The 21,304-nt window shown below is 52.9% G+C and overlaps 1 protein-coding gene across 4 annotated transcripts in view; it reads right to left on the bottom strand.

Annotated features, from left to right (window-relative positions):
* Positions 1-21,304, bottom strand: part of PTPRU (protein tyrosine phosphatase receptor type U) — a 324,630-nt gene that overhangs the window by 55,034 nt on the left and 248,292 nt on the right. For 3 of the 4 annotated variants that reach the window (XM_074976599.1, XM_074976601.1, XM_074976602.1), the window contains exons 16-22: positions 19,915-20,105; positions 18,735-18,807; positions 6,800-6,876; positions 5,656-5,673; positions 2,843-2,879; positions 1,550-1,647; positions 1,336-1,452 (exon numbers count right to left, since the gene is read on the bottom strand). In XM_074976599.1, coding sequence (XP_074832700.1) covers positions 1,336-1,452; positions 1,550-1,647; positions 2,843-2,879; positions 5,656-5,673; positions 6,800-6,876; positions 18,735-18,807; positions 19,915-20,105 — 611 coding nt within the window. The remainder of the gene's footprint in view (positions 1-1,335; positions 1,453-1,549; positions 1,648-2,842; positions 2,880-5,655; positions 5,674-6,799; positions 6,877-18,734; positions 18,808-19,914; positions 20,106-21,304) is intronic. The other variant, XM_074976600.1, reaches the window with a different exon arrangement.

Genomic DNA, 21,304 nt, shown 5'->3' with positions numbered 1-21,304 from the left:
GTTAGCATATACAGTTAGTGTGAGGGTTAAAAATGCTACTCAGGGAAATGGAGATAATTGACACACCTTGGTGCCTTGGTGTAAATTGAGGGGAGAATCTTGTCCCAGGTCTCCAGTGCCCCCTACCAGGATACAGCATTCACACATCCATGGGAGCCTCATGAATAAACTAGACTTGTTTAGCCTTGAGAGCTGGCAGTTCCATGGATACTGGCACCCTACCCCACATGGCCTCCGCTCTTCTCCCATCAGCAGTGATGGGGTTAAAAACAGACACGCCATGATAAGCAACCTTTCTGCAGAGGCCTCCGGGGCATCAAGGAATGGCCTGGTAATGAATGGATTAGTTCCCAGGAAGGTGTTTGGTACTGAGCTCATAACGAGACAGTAATTTCATGTTCCTGTAGATTAGGAGGGTCCATTACACTTGTTAGGTCCCAAGGTACCATAAAGTAATTGCCATGCAACATGCACTCCCTACTAGAGGAGGAAAACATTCATTCCCTCTGCAATTACATGGTGCTTATCTTGAAATTAAATCAACAGTGGCTGTGTAAATAAAGAGCACTTCCATCCAGCCTGCCTGATGGCCACAAGCCCCAGAGATGTGGAGCATGGCTTGGAGGAGCACAGAGCCTCACTAGGAGTCTTGGACTGCAACTGAGCCACAGGAAGCTCACACTGAGCAGCCAGCAAATGGCCATCTTCTGTAGGGTGAGATGGAGCTAACGGAAGGATAGGCACCCCAAGAGAACAGGGGAAGCTCCACTGTTCAGGGCATTTAAATGGGCCAGGAGACAGCCCAGGAGAATGTCCTGTAAGGAGTAATGCTGCCCTGGCCAGAGAGGGAGTGGAGGACCTTACAGATAAGTATCAAGTACCTCAACCAGTTGATTCTTATGGACCTCTGTCCATTGACTAAATTAGGCCTTGGTTCAGGTCCTCAGTGAACAACTAACCAGCTTTCACATATCAGGACCAACCCCAGCATCTTGGGCCAAACCCTGCCTTTGTCTACCCCTGTGTAATCTGGAGTGACCCCAGTGAAGGCAGTGTGGTTACTCCAAGTTTACACTGCTGTAGATGAGAACATGGTTTATTTGCTGGGCTCCAGATGTGCATGCATGGTGTTACATAACTCTGAGTCAGTCCCTGGATTAGTCTGGACCTCAGCATCTGCAGAGGGCTTGTGGATTTTGCTTGCTGGCAGCTAGCATCCCCTTCCCTCGGGAGCAAAAGAGATTGGATCACATGAGCCAGGGTGCAGCCTAATCTGGGATAGGCCAGGCCTCATGCGGCCCTGGGGTGGAAGGTGAAGCTATAACAGGAGCTTACCCTTTCCAGGGTGAATGTCCGGACAGCATATTCTGCCATCATCTCTGATTTGATCAGGCTGATTTTGATGTCGCCATACATCTCGGAGTCGTCCGGCCAGTACTTGGAACACTTCACCTGCCACAAGCAAACAGACTATTCTGTAGCACCGTTGGGAGGGTGGGTCTTAGCCAACACCAAGCCATTGGGGAGAGGAAGTGAACTGGTGCCTTACCCTTCCCACCTCTACCAGCTTGGTGATCATCACAATGCTGGAGCAGTGCTCCTGCCACACCATGCGCCAGAAGTCGTACACCATCTCCTGCTTGGGGCCTGGAAGACAAAGAGCAGAAGAACTGAGACCCTCTAGAGGAAGCATTATCCTTAGATCCCAGCAATGCCTCCCTCAGAGCAGGGCCCCAGTGGGCTGAGATCTGTGCACACCTGTTCCAAGAATAAGCCCTGGCTCTGAAGCAATCCCAGGCTCAAAATCCTATTTCTCCTTCTCCCCATTCACTTTTTTGGGACATAAAACCTCTTGAGAGACTGAAGCTAAAACTTCTCTCCTCATGGAAATATCTTCTCCCTCCGACAGCCTCTTTGTTTGTTACTGCAGGTGCATGTGAGTAGGGGGGTGTTCAGGCTGGCTTGTGATTTCAGTGCCATGGCTGGGCACTGAGGTACACACACTGGTTTGTTATTGCAGGGTTGCCCACACCCAATGGGGTTGTGTGTAGTTATTTTTTTTTCTTGCAAAGCTGCTTGGGGGTGTTGGAACTGCACTCGACCTGAGGATTGCAGAGCCACGTGTGAGGGGGGCTGTGGACACTGGTTTGTTGGGGTAGCATTGTTTGTGGTTCTCACAGGAGTGCTACGATTGTGACTCACGTTATCGCACTGCTGCTGCTGGGCAGTGCAAACTCATTCAGAACTGCAGGGCTGGTTGTGCTAACTGACGTGAGCACTAGAACCCTTTGATCAGAGCCCAGTCCTGGTCAGCCACTCAAGTGCTCTCTGGGGATGAAGGGGCTAAGAAAGCCAGTCTCTTGTCCCCTGACATGGTCCCCAGCCAATGAGAAAGGAACTGCCTGTCACAGAGAAGCCAGTTCATTGGTGGCCATTGCAATCAGAACCAGTAATCGTCTCCACGCTGGGACAAAGCCAAAGGGCACAGAAGTCAACCGGACCCTTTCCATTAACCTCAGTGTGCTTTGGCTCAGGCCTGTATAACCTGGCAGTGCTGCTATGTCCTGTGCAGATGGCAGAGGCCTCGGGCAGCCTGCGGGCAGAATGGGGCTGTACGCCAGGATCACCAGTGGCCATTATTCAGGAGGGAATTTCCAGCCAGTCATGTGACTTGGTGCATTACGCTGGCATCTTTCAGGAAGTTGACTCTGCAGCCCACCCACACAAAGGCTCTGATTTAATCTCCTGCCTCACACATTCCAGACCAGCTCCCAAGAGGGTAAGGCAGCAGCTGCCCCAGGGCTCTGGCGGAGAATGAAAGACAAATCTGAAGGCCATTTACCTTGAGTGGCGATGAAGTGGTTGGATCGGTGATAACCCTGCAATGGAAGAACATTCTGTTACACCTTAAAGGAAGGACACTTAGTCAAGATGCAGCTGACGAACCACCTCCTTTGGGGGGCTGTCACCCAGACCTGGCACCCACTGAGCCACCTGATTGGCTGCCCATGGTGAGAAGGAGGAGCCCTGGCACAGGCTGGTGAGATTCTCCTGCCCCAAAAGCTACACCAATGCCATCCCCTGAACATGGGTACTTATACCAGGCACACAGGGTGTCCAAGTCTCTTGCTCAGAAAACTCCTGGGTCCCAGACAATAGCAGGCTAAGACTGCCCAGCAAGGCCAGGAGGCAGCTGGTGGATAGGACGTCAGACTTCTACCCGACACTCTCTGTCCTGGGCTTGGAGCATCAATCTAATGACATCTTTCTCCAAAGCGTGCTATCAGCTCAAAGCTCCCAGATACACCCTTCCTTGCAGCCAGGAAAATCCCACTCTGGAGTCACGCCAATAAGGAGCCCAGGCTCACTCCAGAGGCGCCACTGAGGGAGGGGCTTTCTGACATTATACCATAGGTCCTGTCTGCACCAGGAGCTGACGGGCAAGACCCAGCCTGTGCAGGCACACTTGTGCTAGCACCTTACAAGCACTAGGGGAGACATGGTGGTGCAGCCCCAGTCAGATTGCTTTGACTACAGACCCGTCCAGACCCCAGATATCCCCTCGCGGTGGCCAGCCCGTGCCACCAGTGTCATTGCTGTTGCAGCTACATGACTGTCTCTAGCGCCCTGCCTGGGTGAGTGAGCACACATCCATCTGCACGAGCTGGGCCTTGCACTCAGCACCGAGGAAGGACATAGCCATAGGCAGACAGGGCTGGCTGGACCTTCAGTGACCCTCCAGTCCAACCCCTTATACTGAAGTGGGGAAAAGTCTCTGCCTACACCCTTGGCCGGGCACGACCCCTGGGGACTCCTCTCTCGCAGCTGGGGGTGGGCAGCAGCGAGAGAGCAGCCCCCCTTCTCCTGCCAGGGAGGGGAGGGAAGGGAGGGAACTGGGAACTAGAAAGGAGGAGGGGCTGGAAAGGGGCCTATAGGGCGAGGGTGCGAAGAGGACTCGGAACAAGAGAGCGACAGGCAAACCGACAGGAGGGCAGGGATGGGAAAATGGTGGGAGGAGGAAGAGTCATCTAAGGGGGAATCAAGACCCCAAGGCAGGGGGAGGTGGAAGGAGAGAGAACTGGTGAAGATCATCAGAGCAGCCTGCAAACCCCTGTCCACCCTGCTCCATACTCCAGCCTCCAGACAGAGGCTGCTCAGCCGGCCCCTCCCAGGGCCTGAGTACAGCCGGAAGCCAGAGAGGCACTCAAACCAATCAGGGGCAGGCATTAATGAGAGTTAATGACTGAGACGTCCTGCCTGGGTGAGCGAGCACACATCCATCTGCAGGGGCTTCCCGCTTGCACAGACAGCACGGACAAGTGTTTAACGGCTGCAGCACAGCAAGAGCCCTATTAATACCCCATCCCAGCAGCCACCTGGGCCCCTGTGATGGCCCCCACTCTCCTTGCCCGTTCCGGTCAAGCCATTTACTGCACACACAGCCAGCTCTTACAAAAAAGGGTCAGCCCACAGGGCAAAGCAAACACCAGGCCAGGAAGATCTAGCAGCTGCTGATCAGAATGGCACATGCACCAGGGTTTGCTGGGAAGGGAGGGGCAGAGTTGCTCATGCTTTAAAGAGGCATTTGCCGGAGATCAGTAAGGAATCACAAAACACAAGCCCTCTGAGGACAGCCAGACCGATGAGCAGACGTACAGACAGAACCTGCTCCTCCATTGGGCTGCAGAGCTGAACACCTGCCAGCCTGACTCTCATTAACACGAGGTCTCTCCATGCTGCTCTGGGTCTGTAAGGAGCCCTGTCTGCATGGGACAGGGCACTCAGGTAGAGTTACCCGGGCAGATATGATGTGCCACTGGGACTGCTGGGGGTGGACTTCAGAGTCCAAGAGATCCCTGCTAGTCCTATGTGGACACTAATTCCAGTACTGACTCAGAATCCCAGGCTAGAATGGACCAGAGACCTGCCTCAGAACAATCCCTAGCACAGTCTCAGAAAGACAGCCCAGCTTCCTCCTAAAATGAGCAGCTTCATTTGAATCCTTCATTTAGTTTAAACTTCTTCCCAAGCTAAACTGAAAGCAGCCCCTGTATGTCTGCCTGAGGTATGGACCTGCAGCACCGCACTGGTTTGAAGCTGTGCTGAAAAATCTACATAAACCCCCAAAACAAGCTCTTGGTGCCAATGACAATCCAGTCCCCTCTGCCTGCCCCTATGACCACTACCCTACTGTCCCCATGTGCCACTGCTGGACCTGATACCTACTGGCACTGCGGCCATTTTACACCATTCAGCCAGAGTAAAGCTGCCTTAAAGTGGGGACACTTGTAATTGATGTGCACCGCAGGCCCCTTTGTATGGCCACAACTGTGCACAACACACAGACAAGAATCAAACACTGGGGAGGGTATCCTTACCATCCATGTCTGTGCCAGGGAAGTACCATCCTGGCCATACAGAAGGGGAACTGAGGCATACAGCAAGGCAGCGACCCATCGCAGGTAACACAAGGCATCCCTGGCAGAAGCAGGACTTGACCCCAGCAGCTGAGTGCGATCTAACAGGCACCTGTACACACTGACCCCCGTGCACCAGGGCCAGAGCACATGCTGGAAGGGAGTGGCCAGGTGCATGTGTGGGGAGGAGTAAAGGAGAGTGGGGGAAAAAGAGAGGAGGGGGATACAGGCTACTTACTTCTCGGTTTATCCGAATCTTAATGATCCCAACCAGGCACAGGTTGAAAAGAGAAAGAGACCGGAGACCGGCAGATTAGCAAGGCACAGTCCAAGAGACAGATTAGAACACAGCCAGCTGTAGGAGTGGGGCGCACATGACAGGCAGTGGAGATAGGAATGGGGGCCTAGGCATTGCTGCAGTGGAGACAGCAATGGGGGACCAGGCATTGCTGCAGCTCTGGGCAGAATCAACTACCAGCTCATCGGCCTAGAGCCGACTCCTGGGGGACACGTAACCGGCGGGAGGGTGAGGGGCCTTGGCTCTGGTCCAGAAGGAAAGAACTTGCCAAAGGAGTTCTGTGTGAGGCCCAGGCTTTGCCAGGTGCTCCCACCTGGGCGGTGAACTGACCCGTGCTGGCAGGCTCAGGAGAACCACTGCAGCATCTCACAGCATCATCTACAGACCGAGGACTCAGCCTGCACTCCGGAGCCGACCATGGAGAGAGCCATCTGGCATGAACCATGAACGCTTCCCCCATCACCCTGCTCAGGCAGTGCACCCTGATGACTCCAGCCCAGGCTCCCCCAGGCCTGTCTGGGCCCTCAGCCTGACCCACTGGATACCCCTGTCATCCCAGCCATTTCCCATTCCAGCCCTGCCTGTGCCCGCAGTCTGATCCATTGGACACTCCCAAATGACCTGGCCCAGGGCTCCCCCCGCATCCCTGCCCTGCCTGTGCTGTTCCATTTCCGCACCCTCTGCACACAGGGAGAGACCTTAGTCCATGGGGATAGGGAAGAAAAGACCACGGAAGAGAGGGGAGGAGTGGGAGAGAGAAATAGAGCAGGAGGGAGGGAGGAGCAGGAGGTGGGACTCAGGGACACTGATGGAGGAACAACAAGGCCAAACAGCACAAGTCGGCCAGACTGAGAGAGCAGAGCTCTGCCGGGCCCTGGGCCCCACATGCAGAGTGTGGGGGTCAAGCAGACAGACACATGTCTGCTGCACTTCAGACATTCCTCCTGGGGGACCCACCTCCCTTGCAGAACATGCCTGGCCACAAGGAGGTCCCCATAGGGTGGAGGTCCCCCTGCCCCCGGGCACCGCCCCTGAGCAGGCGGTGAGGACATTGAGGTCGGGCTTGGAGCCCTGCAGTACTCACGTCAATGTAGTTAGCATTGATGTAATCCGAGTTGGGGTCCCCAAGCAGCGGGTGCAACTTGACTCGATGCCGGTCGTCTGGAGGAAGGCAAGACAAAAGCTGTGATGGCGCAGAAAGGGGGCAGCCTGGAGACACAGGGCAATGGCGCCCTGCACTGCTCCAGCACAGATCCAGTGCCCTTCCTAGTGCTCCCCTTGCGGGACACAGCTTCTTATCAGAGACTTTGCTGATGCCCCTCACTCCTGATATGCAGCCCGTTATTCAAGTCCTGCCCCCACCTTACCTCAACCCCTCCTGAGACACTGCCCCTGCTCTTCTAGCCCTGCCCCCAGCAACGCCTCAGCTCCTCACACACAGTCTCCTGCTGTGCCAGCCCTACCTCCACCCCATCCCCCTCAGGGCCCCTCACTCCTGCCCCAGAGCCCCTAAGGTTCCCTGCTATCCTATTCCAGGACCTCTCTTTAGGGACGGTGGTTCTCTGCTCACATCAGATTTCCCCAGATTACAGGTTCTGGCTCACCCCGATTGGCATTTTGCTGGGCCCTAGCGTTGTGGGCAACCCCTTAGCGAAACTTTACAGGCACAGACTGCCCATCTGTGAGGAAAGAGCCAGCGAACTCAAGACTCCAGTGTTGTACACCCCGCAGGGAGCCTCCCCGGCCTAGCATTCCACTTGCTGCACCAAAGACCAGGCCGTGCAGCAAGAGCCTGGACACCAGGGGAACTGCCTGCAGGGCAGCAAAAAAGCACACAACTCCATAACTGCTAGTTGAGTATCAGGGCATGAGCCTGCAAGGTGGGGAGCATCTCACCTCCCACCCTCCCAGGGCCCAGCCTTTGGCGAAGGCTCCCCCAGGGACTGGCTGCAAAGGAGCCCACTGCAATGTCCACCAGGGAGGGACATACCAAGCCCACTGTGGCAGCACCCCACACTGTCCAAAGCTGCAGTGCCAGCCTGTTACTCCCCTCAGCATGCTGCCAGAGTGCTAGTTGGAGCTGGGAGCAGAGCATTGTGGATCTCCTGCTCCCTCCTGAGCTGGTTAGCGCCAGGCAGTGCAGAAGCTCAGCCACGTTCAGGAGCCTCCAAAGCTGTCACCCTGGGAGAACTGCTGGAGCTGCATCCATTAGAAAGAGACACCTGCTTCCAGGTACCTTCACCTGAGGCCAGGTGCAGAAAGGGGGGTGTGAGCAAGGAGACATGGAGAGTCCCAGACCTTTGTGCCTGCTCTCCCCTCCCACCGGGCAGAGCTGTCTGAGGCCGGCCACTGTGATACACTTGGCACAACCTGCTCCTGCTCTGCAGCCATAGACAAGCAGCAGCAATTTGCAAAGCACAGAGAGGAGCCAGATACATTTAGAAGGAATAAAAATAACCCGGGGGAAGGTGTCTCAGAGCAGCCTCAATCGGGGGATGCAGCACTGGCTGAGCATTGGTACAGTTTGGACCAAACTAGCTCCATGTGCCCCATGCTCACCCAGCCCATTGACTCACTCCTTGGGGTGCACATCAGGTCACTCCCCAACCCCAGCACCCCACAGGCTGCTCTCAAGTGCAACAGAATGTAACAGGTTCACGCTCTTCTCATGAGTGCTCCCAGGGTTATGCTCTTGCTACTTCTGGCTCTGGGACAGGGTGATGGCTCAGAGCTCCCTCCTCTGGATTGCCCTCAGACCAGCCTTCTTTCTCTTCCAACATCCACAGCCCCCCAGACAGCTACTGGAGACTGACCCAGGCCAGCCTCTGCCTAGAGGCTCTGGAAATAGCCATGGTCTGCTGTGTCCTTTTATCCAAGTTCTATGCTATTCTCACTCCCTGCCACTTTCCCATGGCCCAACACCATCCTTGCCTTTACCTCAGGGCTGTTCTCAATAAAGTCCCAGCAGTTCCCGATCCAGGGTTCTGCTGCTTTTCCCACCAGCCAAGTCCCAATCTCCAGTAGTTGGCCCTGGGCCTCAGTCTGGTCTGCAACAAGCTCTCCACACTGAGCTCTCCACAGTACCACTGCTCTGTCAGCCAGCCAGTCACCAGCCTTCACTCCCAGAGCTCCAAAGAACCGCCTGGCCCAGCAGCTTCCTTTCTACTGGCTTACTGGGGTCTCACTGGCAGCTGCTCATACTCTACTGCTCCTTTCCGGGGCCGGGTGCAGCAAGACCACAAACCCCCAGCAGCAGGGCTTCGGGGCCTAGTCTATCCATCGCTCCAGGCAATGGTTGTCACATACATTAGTCAAATGGGACACCATGACACAGCACAGGCACACCCCAATGAAATGTCATCACCTGGCAACATTGTGCCGGGATGTGGCAAGTTGCGGTGAGCTCTGTGTGAGATCCAGGGCCCCTTTAGCACTTCATCAGCTACTTTTACAGGGTGAGTGTTCACAGCACAGGGACAAGCACAGAAACAGATCTCCCTCTGACACACCCTCCCTTATGCCCACCCCGAGGCAGCAGAGAAAGCAAGGAGGTTCTTTTGGGGGTTGGTGGGGGGGTTGGGGTAACCCAGCATGTTTGGGGTTAGCTCCAAACACAACCTGGCCTGTTTTCTCTCCCCAGCAAATTACCCTGGCCTCTGCAAAATCCACAAGTCAGTTCCATTTTCCTTGTAGGAAAGCCCCGCCCCCCACCACACACACACACATTGCTTTGGCGGTTTGCTATGGAGACAGTTGTGCCTGGAAGAGGCTGCAGTGACACATTGCATCAAACCCCAGCACTGAAGATGTGGCACTGCAATACCCCCACTGCTAGGGGATCAGTGGCCCCTGGGAACAATGGGAATTCCCTGGCAGCCTGAGGAAAGGAAACGTGAATCTCTCTCCTGTGGTTTGCACAGCTTTGGCTTTGCAACCTGCTCTCTTGTCCTTTGCCTCGGCTGGTTGCTGTATCTCTGCCTCCTAATTTCTGATGTCTGTAAAGCAGTTTGGAATCTGCTAAATAGAAAGAAAGTTGCACTGGACTGTAACTTCTTGGAGAACATGGCCAAACATGAATGGCTCCAAGACGGACACCACAGTCACAGCAGAAACCTGCAGCATGGTGTCACAGAGCCCAGCTAGGCCTGGGCACAAGGAGTCTGTGCTGCAGTTTGAGCACAACTGTTTGTGTAACTTTTCAACTGCCTCAGCACAGGCCTGAATCTGTAGCTGAGGGCTCTGTGACTCTGCGGAGGTTTCTGCTGGCTATGCACACTAGGGCGACCAGCAAGACTATCCCAAAAGGAACACTGCAAGTCCCAGGCCCAGGCTGAACGACACCAGGGCAGCATTTGTCATTGATTCCCTACAGCACTGCTCTGTGTCTGCCCACAGCTCAGGATGGTGCCAGCCTCTTCCCAGGGTTGGGGGCTAAGATGGGCCTTAACACGGCCCTGCTACACGCCCACTCCTCCTCTTGTGTCCAAGGCCCCAACCCAGCCAGGTCTGAAGCCAGAGCCAAGCAGTAGTAAGAGCTAACCAGGGAGCCGGGGCCAATGAGGGGACCACTGGAGTGCCAGACCCTCTGCAAGTTCTGGGTCTGGGGGGCAGAGTCTCAGACCAGGGGTTCCCTGGGTGGCTCTTAGTACAGCCCAGCTCTGGCTTCCAGCCTAGCCAGGGGCAGGCCCTCAGCAGAAAGAAGGAGCGAACCTTGTGCATGTGTCCCATTTCTGCCTTTTGAAAAGGTGTTCACCCTAAGGTAGCCACACCCTGACTGTCAGGTGTGGGGACATGGCTACGGGAATGCACCCCAGGAGTAAAGCACTGTCAGAAACAAGCCTGTCTGATCCCTTCTGTTGCTTGACCTTAACGAGTTTATTGTGACTACTTCTGTCTGTTCTCTTATCCCATAAGGTCCTCAGGGCAGGAAAATGGCTATAGAGGAGCTAGGTATGAATTAATAATGGGATTTGTACAGCACCTAGCACCACAGGGCTCAACTTGTCCGTAGCCTTTAGCACCTATAAGCTGCGTCTACACGTGCACGCTTCTTCGAAGTAGCGGCACCAACTTCGAAATAGCGCCCGTCACGTCTACACGCGTCGGGCGCTATTTCGAAGTTAACTTCGACGTTAGGCGGCGAGACGTCGAAGTCGCTAACCTCATGAGGAGATAGGAATAGCGCCCTACTTCGACGTTCAACGTTGAAGTAGGGACCGTGTAGACGATCCGCGTCCCACAACGTCGAAATTGCTGGGTCCTCCATGGCGGCCATCAGCTGGGGGGTTGAGAGATGCTCTCTCTCCAGCCCCTGCGGGGCTCTATGGTCACCGTGGGCAGCAGCCCTTAGCCCAGGGCTTCTGGCTGCTTCTGCGGCAGCTGGGGATCTATGCTGCAGGCACAGGGTCTGCAACCAGTTGTCAGCTCTGTGTATCTTGTGTTGTTTAGTGCAAGTGTGTCTGGGAGGGGCCCTTTAAGGGAGCGGCTTGCTGTTGAGTCCGCCCTGTGACCCTGTCTGCAGCTGTGCCTGGCATCCCTATTTCGATGTGTGCTACTTTGACGTGTAGACATTCCCTCGCTGCGCCTATTTCGATGTTGGGCTGAGCAACGTCGAAGTTGAACATCGACGTTGCTGGCCCTGGAGGACGTGTAGACGTTATTCATCGAAATAGACTATTTCGATGTCGCAACATCGAAATAAGCTATTTCGATGTTGGCTGCACGTGTAGACGTAGCCATACTGTACTCGCAGGGTTTCTTCCAGCCTAGGGAGCCAGTGCTACGTGAAGCTCCAGCTCCTGAACTGGACCCAAGGCACAGAATAAATGGAAAAGTGCCTGAGTACAGGCCTGCCTGCTGCACCACACCAGCCCAGCACATTCGCTATGGATTTGATAGGTTTTACGCTGTAGGGAAGAGGAAGTTACTCACCTAGTGCAGTAGCGATGGTTCCTCGAGATGTGTGTCCTTGTGGGTGCCCCACTCTGGGTGTCAGTGCATCCTCCTCATGCTACCTGGCGTGCGTGCGGTGCAGACCCCTCCGTTCCATCTCTACCCAAGCAAATAGAGCAGGATGCTACAAAGCAGGGGAAGGAAGAGGGAAGTGGAGCACCCACAAGGACACGCATCTGGAAGAACCATTGTTACTGCACAAAGTGAAGAACTCACTGGAGAACATACCAATGGAAAGGTGTTTTTTGAACATGTCAGAAATGTTTGGTGATGTGATGGGTGAGAAATGAAATCCCATCCTCTGCTTGGGGAAACGCCGCCAATGCCACAGCAGGCACCATGATGGTGCTGAAAGCTAGGCCTGACTCACGCAAGTGCAGCACGTAGTCGAGGAGGACAGGAAGGGGCGTGGTGTGAGGAGGCGTAGGATGGTTAGTGTCCAACAACTGAGAGAACCACGTCCACTTGTAGGACTTGCATGTGGATTCCCGTCTGCTGTTAACGAGAACCCCCTTTTCCCCCTCAGGGCATGCAATCATGGCATTTTGGAACCATGAAGGAGCCACCTGTGGAAGCTCAGTCTGAAAGGATTGGGGTAAAGGGTACGGTTGAAGTCCTGAGACAGAAGGTTGCGGCAAGGGGGAAAGGAGATAAGGAGTTGCCACTGACATCCAGTACAAGTAAGGATACCAAGTTTGTCTCAGCCACACTGGGGCTATCAGGATGCTCCAGTCTACCTTGACCAGCAGCTTGCGAATCAAGGGAAGGGGAGGAAACGCATAAAGAAGGGGTGTGTCCCACTTGAAGGAGAAGACGTCCCTGAGGGAGTGTCTCCCCAGACCCGGTTTGGAGCAGCAATGGCGACACTTTGTTGAGTCGGGTCACAAACAGGTCTATGCAATGATGGCCCCAGAACTGGAACATATGGATGAGGGCTACTGTGCAGATTTCCCACTTGCGGTGATTGCTGAATGAGTGGCTGAGGGCATCCATGGTCACTTCCAGTACCCCACAGAAATATGTGGCCACCAGAGTTGTGATGCTGAAGGCACCAATTCCACAGTTTTAGGGCCTCTGTGCTTAGGGGCAGGGACCGAACCCCACCCTGACAGCTGATACATGCAGGTAGTGTTGTCTGTGAAGACATTGACCCATCTGCATGCAAGATGCTGTTGGAAATGCCAGCAAGCATAGTGGATTGCTCTAAGTTCCTGGAGGTTTATGTGGAGCACTTGCTCAGTGAAGGACCATTTGCCCGGGACCATATGGGACCCCAAATGGGCCTTCCATCCCATAAGAGAGGCATCTGTAGTAATAGTAACAGATACGGTTGGCTAGTAGAATGGCACCCCGGTGAGAACATTGCCAGGGCATGTCCACCACCGGAGGGAGGTGAGAACACATGGATGTATGACCACGGTTTTGGATAGCAGGTGCTTGGCTGGGGCATAACATGTGGACAGCCATGACTGAAGACAACGCTTGTCAGCTGTCTTGTTAGTGTGAGGAATGGATGCTGACATCTGCCATATGATGTTAGCCTCATCCCTGGGCATTGCAATCCTGGAGGAAGAGGGAGGCTGCAAGCTGCAGAGAAGTCTGTACTGTTCAACCAGAACCTCCTACAGGTTCTTCTCCTGGGCCTGGGCCACCCCCCGAAACAACTCCTGGAATGCCCTTGAGTTGTCTCCGGGGGGGGGCGGGGTGACACTGAAAGCACTGCGTCATCTGGTGAAGATGAGGAGTGGTGCAGCAGGGATCTCTCCTCACCCTCTGACAGGGAATCCTCAGCCCCAGACTGGTAAGATGGTGGATATGACACCAATGTAGTGGGCGGTGGTGATGTGGGGTGCTCCCTGGACACTATGGATGGTGCTGGTGGAGCATGGGAGTGGGGCAACAATTCCTGCCAAGGTGACCACTGCAGTGCTAGCTCATCAGGGCACAGGTAATGGTGCGCAAACCACAGTGGGGGTGGGGGTAGCTGTGGGTAGGCCATGGTGGGTGTCTGCCATAGACGACCAGATCAGGGAGAGGAGGTGGATGAGGATTTCTTCAGACAGCTAAGAGAAGCTTCCGAATCACAGGTGCTGGTTCTCCTGGGAGACTTCAATCACCCTGTCACTTGTTGGGAGACCAATACAGCAGCACACAGACAATCCAGGAAGCTTTTGGAGATGTTGCGCATAACTTCCTGGTACAAGTGCTGAAGGAACCGACCAGGGGACGCGTGCAGCTTGCCCTGCTGCTCACAAACAGGGAAGAACTAGAAGTGGGTGGCAACCTGGGCTGCAGTGATCATGAGATGGCAGAGTTCAGGATTCTGACAAAAGGAAGAAAGGTGAGCAGTAAAATACAGACCCTTGATTTCATAAGTGCAGACTTTGACTCCCCGAGAGACCCGATGGGCAGGATGAGGGGATGGGTTGCACCCTCAGCAAATTTGCAGATGACATTAAGACAGGGAGAGAGGTAGATACGCTGAAGGGAGGGGATAGGGTCCAGAGTGAGCTAGATATATTGGAGGATTGGCCAAAAGAAATCGGATGAGGTTCAACAGGGACAAGTGCAGAGTCTTGCACTTGGGATGGAAAAATCATAAGAATGTAAGAATGCCAAACTGGGTCAGACCAAAGGTCCATCCAGCCCAGTAGTCTGTCTGCCGACAGTGGCCAGTGCCAGGTGCCCCAGAGGGGGTGGACCAAAGACAATGATCAAGCGATTTGCCTCTTGCCATCCATCTCCAGCCTCTGACAATCAGAGGCCAGGGATACTATTCCTACCCTGGGCTAATAGCCTTTTACAGACCTAACCTCCATGTGTTGTTACAGGCTGGGGACCAACTGCCTAAGTAGCAGTGCAGCAGAAAAGGACCTGGGGATTACAGTGGATGAGAAGCTGGATATGAGTCAACAGTGTGCCCTTGTAGACAACAAGGCTAACGGCATATTGGGGTGCATTAGAAGAAGCGTTTCCAGCAGATCCAGAGAAGTTATTATTCACCTCTATTTGGCACTGATGAGGCCATATCTGGAGTAGTGGATCCAGTTCTGGGCCCCCCAGTTTAGAAAGGATGTGGATGCAGTAGAGCAGGTTCAACAGAGGGCAATGAAAATGATTAGGAGGCTGGAGCACATGACCTACGAAGAGAGGCTGAGGGACTTGGGGTTATTTAGTTTGCTGAAGAGAAGACTGAGGGATGATTTGATAACAGCCTTCAACTTCGTGAAAGGGGCTCTAAAGAGGATGGAGAGAGGCTGTACTCAGTAGTGATGGATGGCAGAACAAGGAGCAGTCTCAAGTTACGGAGGGGGAAGTGCAGCTTTGATATTAGGAAAGGCTATTGCTCCAGGAGGGTGGTGAAGCACTGGAATGTGTTGCCTAGAGAGGTGGTGGAATCTCCATCCCTAGAGGTTTTTAAATCCTGGCTTGATCCTGCCTCAGGCAGAGGGCTGGACTAGATGACATCCAGAGTGACTTAGACAAATTGGAAGACTGGGCTGCAAGAAATCTGATGAAGTTCAATAAGGACAAGTGTTTAAGGTGTTTAAGTCTCACCTCGACAAAGCCCTGGCTGGGCTGATCTGACGGGTTTGGTCCTGCTTAGAGCAGTGGGCTGGACTCAATGGCTTTTTTAGGTCTCTTCCAGCTCTATTGTTCTATGATTCTATGACATCCTGAGGTCCCTTCCAGCCGTAGGATTCTATGCAGCTTACAAAGGCAGCTTCCCTTCCCTGGGTGTTAATATCTCCCCATTAGACTCTGACAAAGGCTCACATCCCCCTGTCTGATCTGACTTGTTTTTTCCTCTTTTGATAAGTACTGTTGATACTGGGCCATTTCCACCTTGCTGAATAGACCTTGTCACCTCTGGCCCTCCCTCTTACTGGGACCCCACTCTTGAAATACCTCTCTGAAACCCCCGCCATGCATCTGATGAAGCGGGTCTTTGCCCATGAAAGCTTATGCTCCAAAATATCTGTTAGTTTATAAGGTGCCATAAGACTTCTTGTTGTTCTCAAAGCTCCAGACTAACACGGCTCCCTCTCTGATATATGATTCTACAGTGGCACTTCCTCCCAGCTGGAGTGTGTGGGGCTGGAGAGCCGTGATGAAAAAACATTGCCTCAGTTGGAACTGCCCCTTCCCGGAGTGGGTGGTTTGACCCTGAGCTATGCGAAAACCTCAAGCATAGAGATGAACACGGGGATGCGGGTGGCACCGGGGACACTCATTGTGGTGAGCTGAGCAGTGCCGGCGCTGGAGCCATGCGCTCCCTTGGTGGTGAGTCTTCACAGCACAGCATAGGTGCTGTGCTGCGCTCCGGTGCTGCGGGCTTTAGCGAAGTGGTGTCCTGGTGCTGCTTTGGTGCTGACTCTGGTGCTTGCAAGAATGAGGAGGTGCCTCGGCTATGGACCTGTGTGGTTCCAAATCCAGTGCCTTGTGCGAACAGCACAGAGACTTGGAACATTGCCACTTGTGCTCTGGGTCTGGCACCAGGGGCAAGGTCTCAGTTCTCAAGGACCTCTTATGCCCAGAGGTAGAAGCATCTAAAGCCAGCAGTGCTGATGGTATCAGAGACACTGAGTGTTGGTGGCTTGGCTCCAAATGTACCCTCTCCAGTGGTGATGGCTTTGACAGTGCTGGGCACATGGCAGGAGTCTTTTCAACTGGCACGGCCTGTGAGGACAGTGCGGGAGGCCAGGAACGCACTGGAGAACAGCCCGCTTTGCAGATGGGGTGCCAACTGAAGTAGAGGGATGCGCAGCGTCCATACCCTTGGTCTTTGTGCAGATTCCTTAGTTGAAGGCTGCTCCAGGACTTTTCATAGATAAGTCTTGAGCTTGTTGGCTCAGTCCCTCCTGGCCCTCGCCATGAGGCTAAAGCAATGGGTTTAGGACTCAGTTTGGTGGACTTCACCCAAGTACTTAATGCAGGATGCATGATGGTCGGAGGCTGGCATGGCTTCTCTGCATATCACTTAAAACTGGGGAGCCTGGCATGGGGATGACGCAGAATTTATTTCTAACACAACTAAGCTATTTCAAACTCTTTTGTTGTTGTTGTTAATAGAACGGTAAACAGGATAAATAACTCAGAGAAAGGTTATAAAACGCTAAACTAACTGTCTCCTCTTTGAGAGAGAGAGAGAGAGAGAGAGAGAGAGAGAGAGTGAGAGAAATCGCAGCTCCATGTACAGCTGCGGGTGCTAAAGAAGGAACTGAGGGGCCTGCACCGTGCACACGCCCGATAGCACGAGGAGGCACAGCTGTGCATGCATAGCGCACGAAACCATGACTACAGAACTATCTCTGAGGGCCGGCGCAAGGATGCACCAGCACGCAGCCCAGAGGACCCATAGGACACCACTTGAAGAAGCTGCCCTGCCCCCAGTCCTGGCCCAACTCACTGGAGCTAATCTGCTCCCCAGCCAGCCACTCTCCAAAGCTTTGCCAGTACGTCTCCATCCTGACCTGGATCTCCCAGATACTCCAAACATGCTCAACCTTGGCAGTTCTGCCACTGCCCACAGCCTTTCTGCTCCAGGCCTGCCCCAGCGCAGTTCATATCTCTGCCAATGCACATCAGTCATGACTTACTCCCTCCCCACCCCCACTGCCCAGCTTCTCTCTTATCATAGAATCATAGAAGAGTAGGACTGGAAGGGACCTCGAGAGGCCATCGAGTCCAGCCCCCTGCCCTCATGGCAGGACCAAGCACTTTCTAGACCATCCCTGAAAGCCATGTATCTAACCTCTTCTTCAATATCTCCAGTGATGGAGATTCTACCACCTCCCTTGGCAATTTGTTTCAGTGTTTGGTCACCCTGATGGTTAGGAACTTTTTACTAATGTCCAACCTGAACCTCCCCTGCTGCAATTGAAGTCCATTGCCTCTTGTTCTATCCTCAGAGGCAAGGAAGAACAAGTTCCCTCCCTCTGCCTTATGACACCCTTTTAGATACCTGAAAACTGCTATCATGTCCCCCCTCAATCTTCTCTTTTCCAAACTAAATAAGCCCAATTCTTTCAGCCTTTCTTCATAGGTCATGTTCTCTAGACCTTCGGTCATTCTCGTTGCTCTCCTCTGGACCCTCTCCAATTTCTCCACATCCTTCCTGAACTGCGGTGCCTGGAACTGGACACAATACTCCAGCTGGGGCCTAACCAGCACAGAGTAGAGCGGGAGAATGACTTCTCGTGTCTTGTTCACAACACACCTGTTAACGCATCCTAGAATCATGTTTGCTTTTTTGCAACAGCATCACACTGTTGACTCATATTTAGCTTGTGATCCACTATAACCCCTAGATCCCTTTCTGCTGTGCTCATTCCTAGGCAGTCCTTTCCCATTCTGTATGTGTGACACTGATTGTTCCTTCCGAAGTGGAGCACTTTGCATTTGTCCTTATTCAACTTCATCCTATTTACCTCAGCCCATTTCTCCAGTTTATCCAGATCCTTTTGAATTATGACCCTATCCTCCAAAGAAGTTGCAACCCCTCCCAGCTTGGTATCATCTGCAAACTTAATAAGTGTACTTTCTATGTCAATATCTAAATTGTTAATGAAGATATTGAACAGAACCGGTCCTAAAACAGACCCCTGCGTAACCCCACTAGTTATACTTTTCCAGCAGGATTGAAAACCATTAATAACTACTCTCTGGGTACGGTTATCCAGCCAGTTGTTCACCCACCTTATAGGAGCCCCATCTAAGTTGTATACTCTGCCAGTGCACCTGACTTGTGACATGCAGCAACCTGAGCTGTTCCAGGTCTGGGCCACTGCTGGCAGAGAAGGGGAAGTCAGTGAGGCTCTGAGAGGTAAATGTGTGGGAGGAATAGGAATGAAACCAACAACCATGATGACACCAAGAAAAAATCATAAGCAGGGGCCCTGGAGTGAAGGGCCCACCACATTAAGCTCCTATGCCTCAGTGCATTGACTTTCTGCACCCTCATCCTGGGCATTCCTGGGAGACTCTCGACTAAGGTTTCAAAGCAGTCAGATACTAGGCAGGTGGGATTCACTGTTCTTTGTAAAGCCTTTGTCTCAGGCACTTACAGGTTGGCATGTGATCCTGCCTCCCTTTGCTCTTGTCTTTCTTCTTGGATGCATCCCAGCCTTCAAAGAAGCTCTAAAGAAAGCAGAAGGAGTCTCTTAGCTATCCAGGGAAGAGATACACGGGATTCCCTCTGGCAGCCCCAAAGCAAATGACCCATCCCACCCACTCTGGATTTTAGTACTTCTTGAGCTTCTATGTGCCAGATTCAAATTTCAGTTGCGTTCAGAAATTCTTCAATTTCAGATAACTGCATATTGCTTATTTCTCCTGGTCTTTCCTTACCATTTTCTTTCCTGTAGAACAGACTGACATGTAATAACAGCAACATTCATGGATCAGAATAAGAGGCAGAAAGTGGAAGGAAATTACATGTTTTCTCCCCACCCATAATATCGAAGTGCTTTTCAAATGACTAGTTTGGCACCCATACAGCAGCTTTTCAAGCAGCCTTAATGATTACAACTGACCATGGTTTGTCTAATATATAAAGGAGGGGGCAAAAAGGTTCCTGCACTTGAAACAAGTGAACATTAAACAGTAATTTCCCTGGGTATTTCAATAGCCAGGACTGTGGGACACCAAAAAATCAGGAAATCAGCCCTGCCACATGCGCTGTAGCAACTGTCAGAGCGCAGAACTTGCCATTATATCCACTTCAGCCTAAGAGGGTGGGGGCAGGGACAGAGGCCTTAATGACTCTAGGGGAACACGCTCTCTGCATTCACACAAGGGGATATCATCAGGCTGGTCTGCTGCTGCACAGTGGAACCAAGTGGGTGTCTAGCACAAGGCCAGAGCGTAGGAGAAGGAGCACTCAGCAAGATAACAAGGGGTAGACCTGATACTGCCTTGAAGCCAGCCATACTGGTTGAAGAAAGAGCACAAAGGTATTTAGGCACCTATCTCCCAGGGGAGTTAGGTCCCTACATATCTCTGAGGATCTGGTCCCTGGTGCTTCACAGCTGACCACACACTCCCCTTATTCAGATGAGTGCTGTTTCATGTATGTGGTATCCCATGCTTGCCACAATACCCCGCGCATGACATGAAAATCCAGCTGCTTGTCTTTCGCCCGTCCCTCCCTGGGCTGCATCGGGGGTGGGCATGGGAGGCGGGGAGAGTGGAGGGGATAAAAGCAGGGGTAGCAGGAGAATTCCCTCACTAGCCCCCAGCTCTCACCTCATACTCTTGCTTGAAGCCATAGCCTTCGGCTGTCTTCATCTGGTTGATGTGCTGGAGGAGGTCGGCTACTCTGACAGCAGGATGGAGCTGCCCGGTGTGGTACGGGGAGCCTTTGCGCCCGCACTGGCGCCGGGGAGAGCCTCCAAGCAAGCTGCTGGACTCATTGACTGCACTGCTGCGCTGGTCACCTGGCGGCCATGTGGGGAAGGAGGCACAAGAGTAGTTCAGTAGACAACATAGGGGCTGAGGTGCCGAGCTGATTTGCACAAGCTCGTGATCATTGGGCTCAGCTGGTACACAGATAGGAGACCCTCCCACCAACCTAAGGGAAGCTCCATATGCTGCAGAGGGTGACAGATGCTCCAGCAGGGCTCTGTGTAACCCCCCTGAAAAAGCCCTTCCAATGCCCTTCCAGCACAAGCACCAGCGGCCAGTGCAGAAGGGCTGCGCATGGTAAAGTGTTAAAACTAGCACTGTAAGACTTCAACACAGCTTCATTAAGGGAAAACGAAAAGCTTGTTAATAAGCAACGGCTCTGACGAGGGAAAGCTGTGCGCTAGGTCTGTTCTGGAGAGAGTGTGAGATTCTAGGGCCAGACAACATGATTAAATCTAGTCAGATCCTGCACAACACAGGCAAACAGGCCTCAACAGCACCATCACTCCTCTCTAAAGTCCTCACCTTCCCTATGAGCTACACCAGAGCTCCCAGAAAGATACACGGTCCTGTCTCAAAACCATGAAAAAAGAGAGTCCACCACACCCTGAGGTAAGTTGTTCCAATGGTTAAATTATCCTCAGAGCTGAAAACACGTCTTATTTCTAGTCTTGATGTCAAAGAACTTCACTGTCATTCATTGGTTAAATTACTCAATATTTACACCAGTGTAACTGGGAGCAGAATTTAGTCCATGAACCAAATTTGAACCAAATTCAGCATTCAGTATTTTGCATGAGCAGCCATCATAGTTTTGTCACTGATTAATATTCAAGATTCCTCAACGATCCCCCCATCCCCGTATTCTGAGCTGTGTCTTTGCTAAGAGTGCTGTTGGCACACAGCAGTTCTCTGGATGGTGGCATTGTTTGCCTGCAACAGACAAGTATCTTCTTCATAAGGCTGTGTTTTGGCTGCACTTACCCTAACAATGCCTCTAAATAATCCTTTCTGGCTCATGCATAAGCTCCGGGTCTCCTTGCAGCTACTAGAAATGCCAAAAGAACATCTCCCATCCATGTTCTTGCAGTCTCTGGTGTGTGTGTCTCGGTGATTATGCAAAGCTAATGAAGGGCTAATGTGTTAACAGAATGTGGGAAACTCCCTACATGAAACAGCACAGGCAGCGTGCAAAGGAAGTCAGACACTTTGGAAAACGTCAGTCCCTGCT

Source organism: Carettochelys insculpta, chromosome 24 (assembly GCF_033958435.1).
Source record: "Carettochelys insculpta isolate YL-2023 chromosome 24, ASM3395843v1, whole genome shotgun sequence".
In the NCBI taxonomy this organism is placed as follows: Eukaryota; Metazoa; Chordata; order Testudines; family Carettochelyidae; genus Carettochelys; species Carettochelys insculpta.
This window is presented reverse-complemented; position numbering and strand designations above follow the sequence as displayed.